Source organism: Mustela erminea, chromosome 18 (genome assembly GCF_009829155.1).
Source record: "Mustela erminea isolate mMusErm1 chromosome 18, mMusErm1.Pri, whole genome shotgun sequence".
Lineage (NCBI taxonomy): Eukaryota > Metazoa > Chordata > Mammalia > Carnivora > Mustelidae > Mustela > Mustela erminea.
In genome coordinates, this window is record NC_045631.1 from 47,010,043 (window position 1) to 47,026,299 (window position 16,257).

General features: G+C 47.8%; 1 protein-coding gene across 2 annotated transcripts in view; it reads left to right on the forward strand.

Annotated features, from left to right (window-relative positions):
• The window catches only part of DCAF7 (DDB1 and CUL4 associated factor 7), a 32,142-nt gene extending 18,578 nt beyond the window's left edge, over positions 1–13,564 (forward strand). The window contains exons 2-8 of one of the 2 annotated variants that reach the window (XR_004280481.1): positions 678–836; positions 1,577–1,688; positions 2,036–2,154; positions 4,968–5,177; positions 6,133–6,250; positions 8,751–8,988; positions 13,493–13,556. Coding sequence is in view for 1 of the 2 variants with exons in the window: in XM_032320297.1 (XP_032176188.1) it covers positions 678–836; positions 1,577–1,688; positions 2,036–2,154; positions 4,968–5,177; positions 6,133–6,250; positions 8,751–8,923 (891 nt within the window). In the remaining variant the exon portion in view is untranslated. Of the gene's footprint in view, positions 1–677; positions 837–1,576; positions 1,689–2,035; positions 2,155–4,967; positions 5,178–6,132; positions 6,251–8,750 lie in introns of both variants that reach the window. The other variant, XM_032320297.1, reaches the window with a different exon arrangement.
• The last annotated feature ends 2,693 nt before the right edge of the window (positions 13,565–16,257 follow it).

The window sequence follows — 16,257 nt, forward strand, 5'->3', positions numbered from 1 at the left end:
TACCGAGTGGCATTTCTCATTGAGCCGGACTGAGTTTGACAAAAAAGAATGGACGTTAATATTGGTCCAAATCAACTCTTAAGAAAACGTGGCTGGAAACCAGGGAACTTTGCCGTCAGTGGCAACCACTTTTTTTTTTTTTAATATTTTATTCATTTATTCTAGAGAGAGAGAGAGATCACAAGTAGGCAGAGAGGCAGGCGGGGGCGGGGAGCAGGCTCCCCACTGAACAGAGAGCCCAACATGGGGCTCGATCCCAGGACCATGACCTGAGCCAAAGGCAGAGGCTTAACCCACTGAGCCACCCAGGCACCCCAGTGGCAACCACTTTTTTGCCACTTACAGTGGGTTTGGGTTCTTTCTGGGGAGGAGGGTGGAGGGAGGGGCAGAAGGAGAGGAAGAGAGAATCTTAAGCGGGCTCCGGGTCCAGCTCAGAGCCTGATGGAGGGACTCAGTCTCACAACCCCGACTGAGATTATGACCTGAGCCGAAATCCAGAGTTGGACCCTTAACCAACTGAGCCACCCAGGTGCCCCAGTGGTTTGCTTTCTTGAAGGCTCCTTTGACACATGCTTTTGTGTTAAGTACAGGACTAGGCGAGGCGTTGGGAAGTAGGGGGAAGGATCTGAGGTATTCACACAGATGTTTCTCCATGGCTCACTTTGGTTGTGTTACAGGTCCAGCTTGTTGGTTTAGATGAAGAGAGTTCGGAGTTTATTTGCAGAAACACTTTTGACCATCCGTACCCCACGACAAAGCTCATGTGGATCCCCGACACAAAAGGCGTCTATCCAGACCTACTGGCGACAAGTGGCGACTATCTTCGTGTGTGGAGGGTGAGCAGGTGTTCAGTCAGCGGCCAGACTGTTGGGCTTTCTCCATGTTAGCTGTCACTAAGCAGCGTGGAGTCGCAGAACTGACTGGGGTTGGAGGCAGCAAGTGTCCCTGTAGCCCAGGAGAAGCAAATGGGAGTGATTCTGGAATGGCCTTTATTGGTTCAGCAGATTCCCCCGTAAATCTAGCCGGGATTCCTTGAAGTCCTGCTGTGGTCAGGCTACAGTCAGCCCTGGAAACTTGAGAGGCTCAGCGAACCTGGTGAAATGAAGAGAACCTTCTGTGGGGGGGCGGGGGGGGGAGGCTTGAGGCTTGTTACTCTGTCTATAGCCAAGATATTTTTGAGTAATTTAAAAACAAAATACCAGGTCATTGATTCCAGTTGAGTGTGTGAGTGGACCGTGGAGCCTCACCTCCTCTCTCAGCTGAGTGCGTCTGCAGCGGCGTCTCTTCTGGCCCGGAGTAGTGCCAGGCAGGGAGCAGAGGTTCCAGGTCAGGCAAGGTGAGGAGACCACTCCTCTAGGAATGTCTCGGGGTGAGAGTTGGGAAAAACAAAGCGGGACAGAGGAGAAAGCTTGGAAAGAAGTAGCATTTGGAGGAGTTCCTCTGGATTTTATTACTCTAGGATAATAATGTTTTTCTCCTGTGTCTTCTGTTTAATAATATATTGTCTAAACAGAGCTTTTAAAGGTTTTCTGTGAAGATAAGACTGGCTGATTTTTAAAAATTGTTGTTCCTTCAGGTTGGTGAAACAGAAACCCGGCTGGAATGTTTGCTAAACAATAACAAGAACTCAGATTTCTGTGCTCCTCTAACTTCCTTTGACTGGAATGAGGTGGATCCCTATCTGTTAGGTAAGGGGGCAAGGGGGTACGTAGTCCTTTTTGAAGAAGCAGAGATGCATTTCCTCAGATAAAACACTGGGCCTGCGGTCCATGGATCAGCCTAAAACGGGCCAGAGGGACAGAGGCCAAATATGGAATGTAGTAATTAATTCCTCATATGGATCTGAGCTTCCCTATGTGTATATCTTGTCTCTGCAGTTAGCAGAGTCTGAGGTCCTGGGGTAGGGATTGAATACTTGACTCTTGTTGCCTAGTAAGTATCTGAGGCATGTCGTCTCCTGGGCTACACAGAGCAGTAGACACAAGGAGGGAAGCCTCACTCCTGTCAGCCACTGACTTGCACTGGTTGTTTCCAGGTACCTCCAGCATTGATACGACTTGTACCATCTGGGGGCTGGAGACAGGGCAGGTGTTGGGGCGAGTGAATCTTGTGTCTGGTCATGTGAAGACCCAACTGATCGCGCATGACAAGGAGGTAATGATGCTGTTCCTCTTTCTGCTTTCCTCAGCTGTTTTCTGTGCCTTTAGTTCGAGGTCAGACCACCCTCTCACTGTTGTGCAAAGTATGTGGAAAATCCTAATGCCGATGTCTTGTTGAAAATGAAAATGGTAATATGTCAAAATAGCGAAAAACAACAATGTTGTAAACTAATGTGGTTTTTTGGCTGATACAAGCAACCTAATCTACATATATAGTTTTTGTGCCAGAGATTGCTGTTTTGTAATAATGAACTCTCTTAGTGGACTTGATGGGATTGAAAAATAACACTTACCTTGAAATATATTTACTTTTTGGAGGGGAGGGAAGTGGGGGAAACCAGGAAGAGGGAAAATTTTTTGGCAGACAAATCTAAATCATCATTTCTTCTCTCAACTTGTTTTATGAAATTCTAGTATGTTCCTTAATACTTTCAATACAGTCTGGAATGGAATATGGTTTATTTTCATGGTGATGTTTCTCCTGTGTTTGTTGGAAAAGCCGAGGAGAGCTATTTGTGATTGTGTTTTGACAAAGCATTCTTCTGAGGAGAGCTTTTGGAAACTGGTCATAAATTTTTTTTCTCCCAGAGCCATGTTTCTTGTACTCTGATTTCCTGTGGGTCATGTTTCTTTTTCTTTTCTCCCTTACCCTGCTTGGCAAGGAGTATTAGTACAGATAAAAGGAACGCCTTGACCTCAGGTCAGACACTTGAGGTCCTCAGAATGGGAAGATGGTGACCAGCTTATCACTCTTAGAAAGGGATTGGTCTTTGGCTTTCTGTGCTCCTCAGGGTAAGCTCTGTTACAAGATTGCTCAACTTAGCTGCTGCTAAGCCAAGGGGCAAAGGAAGAGTTTGTCTGACAGAGAGGACCAATAAGGAACTTCTGGAAACCCTCTTGACATCAAGTGGAACAGGTTGCTACATTTTAGTTCTGTGACAACCTCGTCTACTCTTCTCTGTCAGGGTCCAACCCAGAAGACTGCAACTACTCTAAATATTTAAACTTGGGATTTAACCTAGGGCATTGCTCACACAGATGATGGTGAAGCTGGGAAGCCACACTGGCAACGGTGAGGTCATGTGGAGAATAGGAGCAGGAAGCTGCTGCTGCCTGTAGGCCAGAGGGGCAAAGGGAGGAGACAGGGTTCCTGGAGCCCAGGGGCTGAGTCTCCCCAGCAAAAGCTACAACCACAGAGGGGACACAGCCATTGGCAAAGACACTTGAGGGTACAGAGAGAGGGAATGAGAAATACCTTAGCTTCTCCCTAGGGCAAGGGCCAGGGATGGATCTTAATGGCAGATGGGCCCTGGGCCAGCACCCTGGCCTTGAAGCAATAGCCCTGGGACGGTGGCTCTCAGAGACACAGTGACACCTGCTAGACCTTTGCTCTTCCTCAGTCCACGTCTCTGGCAAAGTGGAGACTTGTTTGGAAGCTCTTCCTTGTTGCTGCCTGCCAGAGGGCTGCGTGTGGAGGAGGGAAATGTATACCCAGGAGTTGTCACCTTCCCTTGGTTTAGGAGGAAATGCCCAGATGGAGCACAGAGGAAGGAGCTGAGAGAGCTTGACAAACTCAGCCACATTGCCTGTGGCACCTAAGCACTTAGCAGTGTAGCCATGGTGTCCCTGTCCCTGGGAGTTCTTGGCAGCCAGCCCGTGGGCAACACATCTTGTAAATATACCCATGCCCTACCATGGCTGGACGGTGCTGGACGGAGCTGTGATCTGTCAGGCCTCTTTGTGATGACTGGCCCAGTTCGCTTTTGAACCACTCTTAGTTCCAACCATAGAAAGAGAAGCGTGATTTCATAGTCAGCCAGAGGAAAAGGAATTTATGAGGTCATATAAAAATAGATGTTCCTTTGGCAATGTCCCTTAGTAGGCAGAACCTCAAGAAGGCTAGAGTCCCAGTATTTAGTGAGAGATGCCACTTGTGTCTCCTCAGAAGTCAGCTGTTGCTATGTTTGACCCCAGGAGATCCTTGGCACTAGTTTTTCAGTTTTTCTCTCTCTTGCTCTGGCTCTGGCTTTGTCTGTCTCTCTTCATCCCTTTCTTTCTCTGAGGCTCTGTTGCCCTCTGCCTCTGTTTTCTCATAGATATTAGTGTGCAGTGTTTGCAGGAGGTAATAAATGGAGAAAACAATGATTCAAAACCTAAATTGACTCACTTCTGAGTACAAACCAACTGGGAGAAGAAATAAAGCATGTCCTAGGACAAGAGAGTGATCCCGAACCTCCCCGTGAAGACAGGAACCCCTGAGTGTCCCATGATTTGAAACTGCTCTTCATTCATGAAAATGAGTCTCAGGTCCAGGTTTCACAGCAGAGCCCGAGTGGCTGTTAGTAAGCACCACAGGAGGGCTGCCTCCACCTCTCAAATCAGTGGCCTTAATGTGGGCATGGGTCTGTCTCTGATCACACACAAACGAAAGCCATCACGGCCCAGGAAACAAACATCTGGATTTTGTAGTGTGGCGGAGGACAGCCACGGGCTGACCCCATATGGAACACTTGCTCCGCCCTGTGCGCTACGGCTCAGCAGGGTTTCTGCTCTTTGTCTTATCATGAAAGGTTGGAGGAAACAGACTCAGAAAGCAGGAATGCAGGAGGAAGCCAGCCAGTTTGCATAGCAGAAAGTCAGGGAGGTTAGAGGTCTCAGGCGCCAGTACTCACAGATACTGTTTGGCTGTCTTGACCTTCTTCTGTGTCACGAGGGGGGTAGAGGGGAAGTAGGGATGATAGAGTTCCCTGGTACAGGAAAAGAAGGTCCCGGATCTGAATCTGACTGAAGCTTCTTATTCACCAACAGGTCTATGATATTGCATTTAGTCGGGCTGGGGGTGGCCGGGACATGTTTGCCTCTGTGGGCGCTGATGGCTCGGTGCGGATGTTTGACCTTCGTCATCTAGAACACAGCACCATCATTTACGAAGACCCACAGCATCACCCACTGCTTCGCCTCTGCTGGAACAAGCAGGACCCTAACTACCTGGCCACCATGGCCATGGATGGAATGGAGGTGAGTACCCTGCTCCGGGCTGCCCACAGCATGGCCTCCTGTCTGTGGCACTAGTGAGGGCAGCTAGAAGAGTGGTTCTCAGCCGGTGGCAGTTTCCTCTCCAGTGGAGTTTTAAAAATGTCAAGACATTTTGGATTTCTGCGACTCGGGGGCGGGTGGCAGTGCTGCTGGTATCTGGTGGGCGAATGCCAGGGGTCCTACTAAACATCCCGTGTACAAGAGTACCCCCCACCCCGCTCAAGAATGATCAGACCCAAAAGGTCAGCAGCACTGGGACTGAGTCAGCCTGGTCTAAAACAAGGACTGCGTGTTAAGAACTTTTTAAAACTTGGAGCATTGGTGTTAGAGCCAAGAAAAGCAGTGTCTAAAAAGCAGACCAGATCATACGTGCTTACGGTGCTGACACAGGAACTTTTCCTCTTCAGTGGTCTGGACAGATTCTTCCAGCTTTAGCAAACAGACATAGAAATGACAACTCTTCGTGGCCTGTTTCTTAATAAAAGCAATGAAGTGTGGGTGGAGATGAAGCAGTGATTAACTTTTGGGGAAGCTGGTACCTCAGACTTCTTACATTTCAGATTCTGCTTTGGGGGTTGTGGGGAGAGGCCTCTCATTCTGTCCACTGAGCATGCGCAGAATTCTTAGTATAAGCACCAAACAGGACCTGGTCCTATTATCCAAACTCATGTTACCTACTCCTCCTTCTCCCCTTCCTTATCAGTCGAAATGCCCTACATTGCTTAAGACATAGACTACAAACTGCCTGTGTCTTTGCTTTTAGTCTTGTCTTTTTCCTCAATCCTATAGCTGCTTTTGGCCCCAGACCGTCTGCCTCTCTTAAATCCACAAATGAACATGTTATGCTTTAGAATTATGTTTTCCTTGTGTAATGTCTTGTTTGTTTTTTCCTGTTACACCCTGAAGTTCCTGAGCCATTCACTTGTTATTTCTGCAGGTAGTGATTCTGGATGTCCGAGTCCCCTGCACACCTGTCGCCAGATTGAACAACCACCGAGCATGTGTCAACGGCATCGCTTGGGCCCCACACTCATCCTGCCACATCTGTACCGCAGGTAATCATGGTGGCGGGGTGTGGGGACAAGCCACAGGGAGGGCAAGGCGAGGAGGTCTCCCTCTGTCTCCTTAGAACTGTAATCATTGCTATTTCCAAAGGGTGGTTTGAGAGATTTAGCAAAGTAGCTCAGCAGAGAGCCTCCCTCCACTTGTGAAATTGGAGAAGTACACGTATCCAGAAGATCCTGTACCCTCAGTGGTAGCAGAGCTCCTGCCCTATACTGTTTACAACATGGATCAGTTGTAGGCTGTGCCTCCCTGAAATCCAGGTTGGCCCAGAGGACTCAGATTCAGGACTGTGGAGAAGGGAGGCAGTGTCTCTTAGATGGAACAGAATGTTCGGGAATGGCCAAGGTTGGCACTCCTGGGGAGACAGAGCTGCCTTGCAGTAGTCTTTGGAGGTGTTGAAGGCCCTGTGTGGCTTGATCAGTGGGGTGAGACTTATAGTCCCCACCTTACCATTTGCCAGACCCAAAAGAGTACCCCTTAAAAATACCCTGTCAGTGTGCTTTTATTCTAGGAATAATGTAAGTCTGTTATTAAAAATTAAAATAGTCTGGGTGGTTCAGTGGGTTAAGCCTCTGCCTTCGGCTCAGGTCATGATCCCAGGGTCCTGGGATCGAGCCCCACATTGGGCTCCTTGCTCAGCAGGAAGCCTGCTTCCCCCACTGTCTCTGCCTGCTGCTCCGCCTACTTGTGATCTCTCTGTCTGTCAAATAAATAAATAAAATCTTTTAAAAAATTAAAATAATACTGAGGTATATAAAATAGGAAGGTGAAAGTCATCTTTTCTCCTTCCTGTCCTGTGTCCACCTCAGTCCCACTCTCCAGTGGTGACCTCTGACAACAGCGTGTCTCCTTCGAGACCTTTTTATGAGGGTACATGCCTCCACATACCGCCCCCCCAGTACGAATGTCTGCCCCTTTATTTTATACAGACAGAATTCCACTCTCATCCCATGATGTTTTGCTTCTTATCTATTTCATTTTTGGTGCCTTGGGTTTCTTTCTAACATACTGTCTCCTTTCCTCACTCATAAGTAACATCCTCATTTCCTTGCTCATTATGAAGCCAGAGGAGCAGAGTAGTTTGGTGGGTTTGCACTATTTTAGTATTCATTTGAAAGGCATGAACCTTTTCCTGTATTTGGCCCTCTCCCCATGCCTTTATGGCACTGAGGAGCAGTTAGGGGCCTTCTGCCTTCCTCTGCACCTCAGGCTGTGGGCTGACTCCTTCATGATTGCCTTTTTTTCCAGGGGTGTGGCTAGGGAAGGGTGGGAGAAGGAAGAAAAAACCGGTGTGGTCCTTGTTCCTGAAGAATGGCACGAGTGCCCCCCAAGTTTGTCTTCCGCTCCTGGTGGCTTTTTTGCCCTGCTCGCTGCTGTGTGTGTTGTACCTGTCCAGAGTCCCTTCAGCTGAAGGAGCTGTGGCTGGAGAATGTGCTTGGTTGAGAGGGGCTCTGAGGAGAAGGAACTTAGTGCTGTAGATGTGCTGAGCATTGCAAACAGCTCCCCAGAGCCCCTGACAGAGATTGTCCCTAGGAAGGGCATCTTGTACCTCGCCTGGGTTATATGGCCATGGCACGAGTGTCTAGTGTTGCCCACGTGAGCATGGCCTGTTAGGCTCCTCAGATCTGTGTATCAGAGACAGGTTTTCACATCAGGACGGGCTGATGGGATCAGGGGACACTGTGATATTGAAGGTCGTTGCCTTTTTATTTTTATTCTCTTAAGTCTAAGGACTTACTGTTTTGATTATAAAAGTGAATGATCACATTACAGACTACTCACCGACTGGTAAAAAGTAAACATAGCTCATAACTCTGCCAGCCTCATAGTACCACTGTTCTCATTTGGATATATTTCCTTCCAGTCCTTTTTCATGTGCTTAAGTATTTTTTTCAGGTGGTTACCTTCTTTCTGGTGCTTCCCAGGGTGAAGAAGGTACCTTTTCTAGGGAAAATTGTTTTTTAAGAGCACATGTCCACTCAGCATTTCACCTCATTTATGTAACACCTCATCAAAGTATAGAAGTTCATGATATGGGGTAAAACCCCATTAAGCTGAATCATCAGAGAGGGATTTTTAATCACTCAGGTACTTTAAGTGGCTGCCGATGACATGTTTGGGGATAATTTTTATATCCCCTGGTCCTTTCTTGATGCTTGTCCCAGGTGAGAGGTGCCCATCTGGGTCCCATTCTGCCATCCTCACTCTGCCGCAGTAACTGGGGCCCTGGGACACATCAGAGGCCTTGCTCTGAGTGCTGGCTCCGCTGTGTACTGGCTGCATAGCTCTATGGCTTGGGCAAGTGCCTGAACATTTCTGGGTCTCGGTTTCTTCATCTATAAAACAGGGGCTTGAAATAAAACCTCCCTCGCTGGGATCTTGGTGAGCAAGTGCTTTGTAAACTGTGATCCCTCTGCCCACCCTGAATGCGGGGACCGATTTCCTCCTTGCCTGAATTGTGACATTGCTGCTGGCTTTCTCTGTCACTAGCGGATGATCACCAGGCTCTCATCTGGGACATCCAGCAAATGCCCCGGGCCATCGAGGACCCGATCCTGGCCTACACAGCTGAAGGAGAGATCAACAACGTGCAGTGGGCATCGACTCAGCCCGACTGGATTGCCATCTGCTACAACAACTGCCTGGAGATACTCAGAGTGTAGCGTTGGCAGCGCCTTGCCCACGAGGCGGGGGCTTGTGTGTTTCCTGCCTCTGCCCCATCCCCAAAGTAAGAAGAAATGTGTTTCTGGTGGCCAGTATGTCTCTCATTGCTTTGCACCACTGTTACCAGAAGCTGCTCTAGGAGTTCCTGGCCGGTCGTCCCATCGCTGTCTGTGCCAGACTCAGTGCTGTGTGGCGCCTCCTCAGCCCAGGGCTGAGTTTTAAGATTTTTCTCTCCTTTTCTCTTCTCCTTTGGTTCCTCCATTAAAATTTTCTGTGTATTTGTTTGTCAGCTGTTGCGTTAATGAGCATCGCAGGCCCTGGCTGTGTTGGTATTCATCTGCCCCAGATGTCTCTTATCTGTCTGCTGCCCAAGGCGGCGCTCTGTGTCTGTGTCATGTTAGCACTTAAGTGGGAACAGATACCGGTTTGGAGTTGTCTTTCTTCCTGTTATCAGTGTCTTTAACAAATTTAAACTTTGTATATTTTTTAACCTATCAGGCTAATTTTTTTACAAAAAGGATTTTACTCTTCCTGGTTTCTTCCTTTGTTTCATAGTCCACCCCATGAGCACTTCCTCTCTTCCCTCAGTGCCTGGATCTAGCACTGGGCCCTTGACCCCATGAACAGTTTGCCTTCTTGAATCACTGCCTGAGTGCAACATACCTGAGCAGGAGTCCCAAACCGCCTCGGTGCTCTGAAGTCGGCCAGTTCTCTCACTTTTTCTGAGCCCGGCTCTTCTCAAGGACATTCTGGGCTCCCAAACAGACATGTGAAGCCTTTTCTTCCTCAAGTACCTCTGTCTGACAACCCCCCCCCCCCCCCCCCCACCCAGGACCTGCTGGCAAAGTGTTCGAGCTGAGAGAGACAGCGTGTCTGACTTGAAGGGAATGGTTTCAGAAAAGCTGAGCTTAGAATGCATTTCCAGGACATAGTTTCCAAGCCTGTATTTCCCTCCTGATGTAAGTCCCAGGCCAATTTTCTTTCATGTCTTGAGTGATAGGCAAGCACAGTCTATAAGCTGAACTTTGGTATCTCTGGTTGGTTGGTTTACTGTGACTGATGGTTGGCCGCTCTTTGAGTGAGAGGGTCCTACTTCAGAGGCACATAGTCTGTGCCTCTAATCCTGAACAAGATCTCCTTTAGAGCGTGGGGGACTGCCAGCTCCTGGAAGGAGTGGACTAATGGGCTGTGATAATCCCAGGCCATCGAGTAAATAGGTAGCTGTGGTGCCAGCCAGTTAAAGTGCGTCTGTCAACCCTCCCGCACCCACCCCCAGCCGCCCCATCCCCCCTCCATTAGGTGCTGAGCAGTATTGGACTTGCAGGCTGCAGTGTCTGTTTCCGTTGTGTGTATGAGTTCCATGGAGGGGGCTTGTGTGTGCTTTGGGCGCTGGATGAGTCTTTGGGCAGGCAGGGTTTGGGACATGCTCAGTCTTGGGGGCCTTTGGTCTAGTGTGTTCTGCCATAGGTTTTTTAGCCCCTGAGTTGTGCAGTGTTGAGTAGGGGAGTAGCAGACCTTAAAGCCACTTTAAGGTTTTGTCCACTTGTGTTCTCACCTGCTCTTGAGAAACAAAACAGTTTTGTTCTTCTGGGCCCTTAAACTCTTCTGGTTGAGTCTCCTTTTCCAGGGCAGATGTATTTTTGTCTCCAAAGTCCCAGCTCTTTGCTTTACTACACAGGCGCTTGTCCAAAGAAAAAGACTCTTTCTTAGTGTCTTCCCCCTTCTACTTTTTTACTTTCTTATTCCAATTTTGAGGCTCTTTAGCTGGCCCTCCACTTGAGGTTGACTTTGCTGCATTTACTACCAGATTTGCACTGTGTCATTCAGAGGTGTAAAGTGAGCAGTTCTTGGTTAGAGCCCTCCTTTGCTTGTAATTGTATTTGCTGGTTCCAGGGTCCCTCTCCTAAGGGTAGCAAGTCTGAGTTGATGGTAGCTTGCTCTAGGAGGCCATCGGGTCCTTCCCCTGGCAAAGGGTCTGAGATGGAGGTCAGACTGGTAGGAGGGGCTGGTCCTCCTGGGCCAACATTTAACCGCACTGAGTTCTATGTTCAGATTTCTTTCCTGATCTGCACTTAAGCATGGTCTGCATGGTGAGATTTGTCAACTGGAACTGGAAAACAATCAGGGGAAATAATTAGTCTGTAATAATTAGAATATATTTGCATAAAGTTGCTATCATTCTGGAAACCAACAACTTTTGGTGGGTTTTTTCCCTTGTCCTGTGGCTCCCAAACCTTTCTTCCCTCCCTAGGTCCTGTAGTGTGCTCCTCCTCCCCCTGGCATCCCCCTGGCATCCACCTGGGGCCAGGTGAGACTCCCCAGTCTCCCTGCACAAACACACACACACTCACAGTTGCAGAAATGCCGGTGTTTTGAAGTCCCAGCTCTCTTACCCTCCGTTTACACCATAGGCCAGGTGGCCTCATGGCTAAGGAGAGGATTTCTATAGTCTCAAGACTGAGAAAGCCTCTTAGCCAGGGATGCTCCGGGAAGCAAAGATCTGTTGTTGTAACAAAAGCAAGTGTCTATTGGTGGCCCTTCCATGTGGCTCCTGTGGCCCCCTCTACCCACTGCCTCCATGGGGCCAAAGCTGCCTGTTTTCCTTGTCCACTCTGAGGGGACTGAGAGGTGCTGAATAAATTTGGCTTCAGGTTCCACATCAGGGAGTTGGTGAATGGATACAAGTCATTCAGGGGCTTGAGTATTTATACCCAGAAGAGTTGGAACCCTCTCCTTCTAGGGAGGAATGGAGCTGTCAGTCAAGGGCTTGAAGAGGGAAGATACTTGATCACTTGGTGAGAATTTCTTACCAGAATCAGGATCACCTCTCAACCAGTTAAGATTGGGGGTAGGAGAGTACAGAAAAAGTTGAGGGTCCTACAAGGTTTTAATGATGGTTTTGGCTGAAATTTTCGGAGGAGATTTAAGATATGGGAGAAAATCTGTGGTAAGTGTTTCTTTAGATCAAGGGAAAAGATATTAGAGGACATGAAAGGTCTGGGGTGGCCATGGAATGAAGCTGTGCCCTCAGCCCGTGTCAGCCTTTTTGGAACTTCTGTCAGATAATCTGTGGCACTGTCTAATTGTGGGGACAGGATGCCAGCTCGGGCAGAGGAGCCCCTTCCTGCAGCACTGAGCCATGGGTGATGTTGATGGCAACAGTCCACAGGTGTTGGCAGTCCCGTGGCCATTCGTGATCATGGCTGTCCTTGGTTGTAGGCTTGTACAGAGCAGAGGAAGCAGAGGTGGTACACGGTCCTGCCGATTTTCCTCCCTTCCCTTTTCTTTTTCTTCCTCTGTCCTTGCCGCCATAGAACTTTCTCCCTGCTGCAGGCTGGGCCTCAAGGCTGAGGTGGTAAGAACAGTTGGGAGCTTACAGGGTTTACCACATGGCAGGGGCCTCCCCTGGTTTGAGAATGTGGCAGCTTCTTTGCCTGCCTGGGTTGGAGTAAGGGAGACCATTCAAGTAGACCCCTCTCTCAAAGCAGATGCTTCCCTTTACTCCCTGCACTCCAGGATGAGGAAAGAAGGTCATGCCTGGCACTTAAGTTGAAATTTCCCAGGGAGAAGAGCTGAGCTGAGCGTCACTGCGAGCCCTGGAGAAGGCTCTTTGTACTGGCTGGGCCAGCTGCCCACAGTGTCTCCTGTTGCAGAGCTTTGTCTGCCTTTCTCACCTGTACCCTCTTCTTCTCCCACCATTGTCATTGCCACTGGCTCTCAGAGTCAAAGGTGTGACTATATAGTGTCGGCCCGGTCCTCCCAGGCTACTTTGTGGATATTGTTTTTTAAGTCTGGAAACATGCGGGTGCCTTCCCCAAGAGGCTTGGACTGGTATAAAACCAGAAACAAATAAGCTAGTGAAAGTATGAACTCAAGAAGAAGGATGTTGGCAGTCTGTGTAACAGCTAGAAAACTTACGAGGACCCACCTTTAGGACAACCCATTGGCTATGGTCTCGTGGTGTCTGCTGTTGAAGAGAAATGCTCTCGCCTGGGGTTGGTTGTGGTAACCTGGTGTGCAACGAGACTTGTTGAGCTAAAGCTTTGACTTGGCTTGAGTTGAGTGTGGATCACTTGCTTTGGTTCCCGTGTATTTTATGACCCTGTCAGTGACCTCCCACCCTTCCTCCCCCGAGTGTGAACTTGTAGCATGATTGTACAAACCTCTATGTAGGAAATGGAGATTCCTTGTTCTCCAAGATGTTAAGCTCTAACCAATCAATTTCTGTCTCCTCTAGCCTAGTACGTCTGAACTTCATTTATTGTTATATATTTAAACTTTTCCTCTATACTCTAGCTTTTGTGACCTCCCATGGTCAGGTGGAGAGGAAGCTGTCCCCTTGCAGAACTGTACTATCCCATTTTTCTTTTTTAAAATACTATTATCACAGGACTGATTGTACACAGGGCTCGTAATAAAATGTTAACACTGTGCTGTGAGACCACAATGGTAAATCTCCATTGAAGGCAACTCCAAAGGCACCTGAAAGTGGAATGTTACATCTATGACTTTATTTCTTGCTTCCTGAGTATATTAAACCTAATTTTCACCCTTTCATTCTGTTTCAGCCTCCTGTATAAGAAGTACCGTATTTTCTGCCCATCACACTTTGTAATAAAACTTGAACATGTATAGATTGACTGAATTTCTTCTTGTGATGAATTCAGTTCTTCCCATTCTACCACTGTGGTCATGTTCCAGAGACACTGGCTGGGTGACGAGAGTCCTCCCCAGCCCATCATACTATCTGACAGCCTGAGTCATTCCGTTTACTAAAACACAGAGCACCTACTCTGTGCCAGGGGCTGTGAACCTCAAGTTGCTTCCTGATAAACAGTTCCTGGCAGTGTTGAAACTATGGGAGTGTTTAAGCTTACTGGTTGCCCTGAGGAGGAGGTGATCCCCTATGTCTGTGTAGGAGCTAGAGGAGGTCAGGGAAAACTTCACAAGACAAGGGATGGTGAAACTGAATTTTGAAGGCTCAGTAGGAGTTCTCTGGGAATAGGGAAAGATATTTAAAGCAGAAGGAACATCCATGTACAGTGTATAGAGGCAAGAAAGAATGTGGCCATATTCAGAGAATTATAAGTTGATGTGGGGTTTTGAATGGGGACTGTCACTGGAGAAGTAAGTAGAAGTCAGATCAGGCAGAGTCTTTTGTGCATTGCAGGAAGTTCAGGAACTTTAGGCCTTACACCTGTATGAGATTTTGGAAAACTCACGTAGAGGCAAGTCATGCTCAGAACTGTGCTTTAGGAGGTAGTGAAGAAAATGTCCATGTAGGGGATGCGACAGGGAGTCCGTTCCCTACTGTAATAGGATGAGAGAAAGCAAAAGCCTGAACTAAAGCAGGAGCAGCAGGGGAGGAAAGGACAGGACATAAATGAAGAGATTTAAGAGGTGGAGTCATCGGGATGCTGTAAACTGCTGGCTCCGAAGGATAACAAATGATAATTCCCAGACCCTGTGGGTTTGGACACCAGGTTCTGATGCCGGCTAAGGTTTCCAAGTTCAAGCCAGTTTCCTCAGCCTACATCCCATCGTGGTAAGATGGAGGAGTGCCTGTCCCCACTGCTGTTCAGATGCTCTAAGTCCTGGTTGAATACTCCTGTTTATTTTTATTTTCATTCTGGGCTCCCATTAAATCATTTCAAGGGAAGAGTAGTAGGGTAGATTGTGATTGATTCCATGACCCAGTGTTCGGCAAGTATCTGCCATTGTGACAGAAGCATTGAGCTGGGGGCAGCAGTGGGTCTGGGGAAAAGAAGTACGTACTCTAAGAGTTTATGGGGCTCCTGGCTGGCTCAGTCAGTAGAGCACGTGACCCTAAATCTCGGGGCTGTGAGTTCAAGTCCCATGTTGGGTGTGGAGCCTACTTAAAAAACAAAAAACCACTTTAAGAGTTTAGACTCCTTGGGACAAAATGAGCACCTGCTGGCTCTGTTAGAACTGTACTGTACAGTCTGACGACACAGATGGGAAATAGGAGATTCCCGCTCTTTAGTTTTTTCTTTTTTTTAATATTTTATTTATTTATTTGACAGGGAGATCACAAGTAGGCAGAGAGGCAGGCAGAGAGAGAGAGGGAAGCAGGCCCCCCGCCAAGCAGAGAGCCCAATGTGGGGCTCAATCCCAGGATCCTGGGATCATGACCTGAGCCGAAGGCAGAGGATTTAACCCACTGAGCCACCCAGGCTCCCCTCCTGCTCTTTAGTTTTTAAGGGGCACTCTGGGAGAGTGGTGCTGCCTGGGCTAAGCTGCAGTAACAAACTGCCACACCTCAGAGGCTGAACACAACAAAATGTTACTTTTTGCTTATGTGAAGTCCTTTGGGGGTTGGTCAGCTACATCATCCAGAACTTGTGGCCTCCTAGGTTGCTTGGAAGGGGAAAATATGTTAGGAAGAGTTCTGCCCATATCTGCCAAATTTAGCCACATGATTCCAACCTAACTGCAAGGATGTTTAAGAAAGGTAGTCTGCCTGTACGCCTAGGAAGAGGAAATAAGGTGATGCGTAAATAGTTCTGTTTCTGCCCCACCAACAAATGAGCGGCCAAGGCTCATTGTAAATGATTTCAGTGATCCTGAAAACCAGGCTCTAGCGACGGTTCAGTCATCTGTGCATTTATCTTGAGACAGTATTAGCTCAAACTGAGAAAGTAAAATTCTGCCCTGCTATTCATCACAGATAAATAGACACATAAAACGAGCTGCAAAGTTAACAGGAAACAATATTTCTCACAAGCACACCTGCAACTTAAAATGTCAAAGAAGTTCCCTTCTCTGAGTAACTGTTTGTTTGTTTTTTTAAATATATAATTCGCTGAGAAACTGTTCTCTAAAATCAGAGACTGTCAGAAAAGTTTGCTGTTTGAAATCCTACCAGTGAGAATGAGGACTTAACAGTCTTGCTTTCAGAGAATCTAAGTCACTCTGACAGAGCTGCAGCCTTGATTTCCAACCCAGGTATAAAACTTAAGAGCAGGTGCTTCAGAATCCAGCACTCCCCATGAGTTTTGTAGTTTGCACAGAAATTGAACTCGGTCTGCTTTGCAGTCCAGGGCTGATGCTGACACAGCTTCTGTATTCTGTTGAGACTATTGAACTCTATTCCATTGAAATTTCACCTAACCTCCACCTTTGCCCACAATCCTATAATAATTGTCTTTTCCTGTGTTTGGTGAGACACCTCACCATCCCTCGGGTGTGGAGTTTTTCTTGTTGCACTGAGCCTAGAGCTGACCTGGTTGAACTACAGGTTTGCCCTGGTAGACTTAGGCTGATTGGACTAGGGCAATCTCAGACTTTACTTTGGCCTTCATGCTTATTTGTG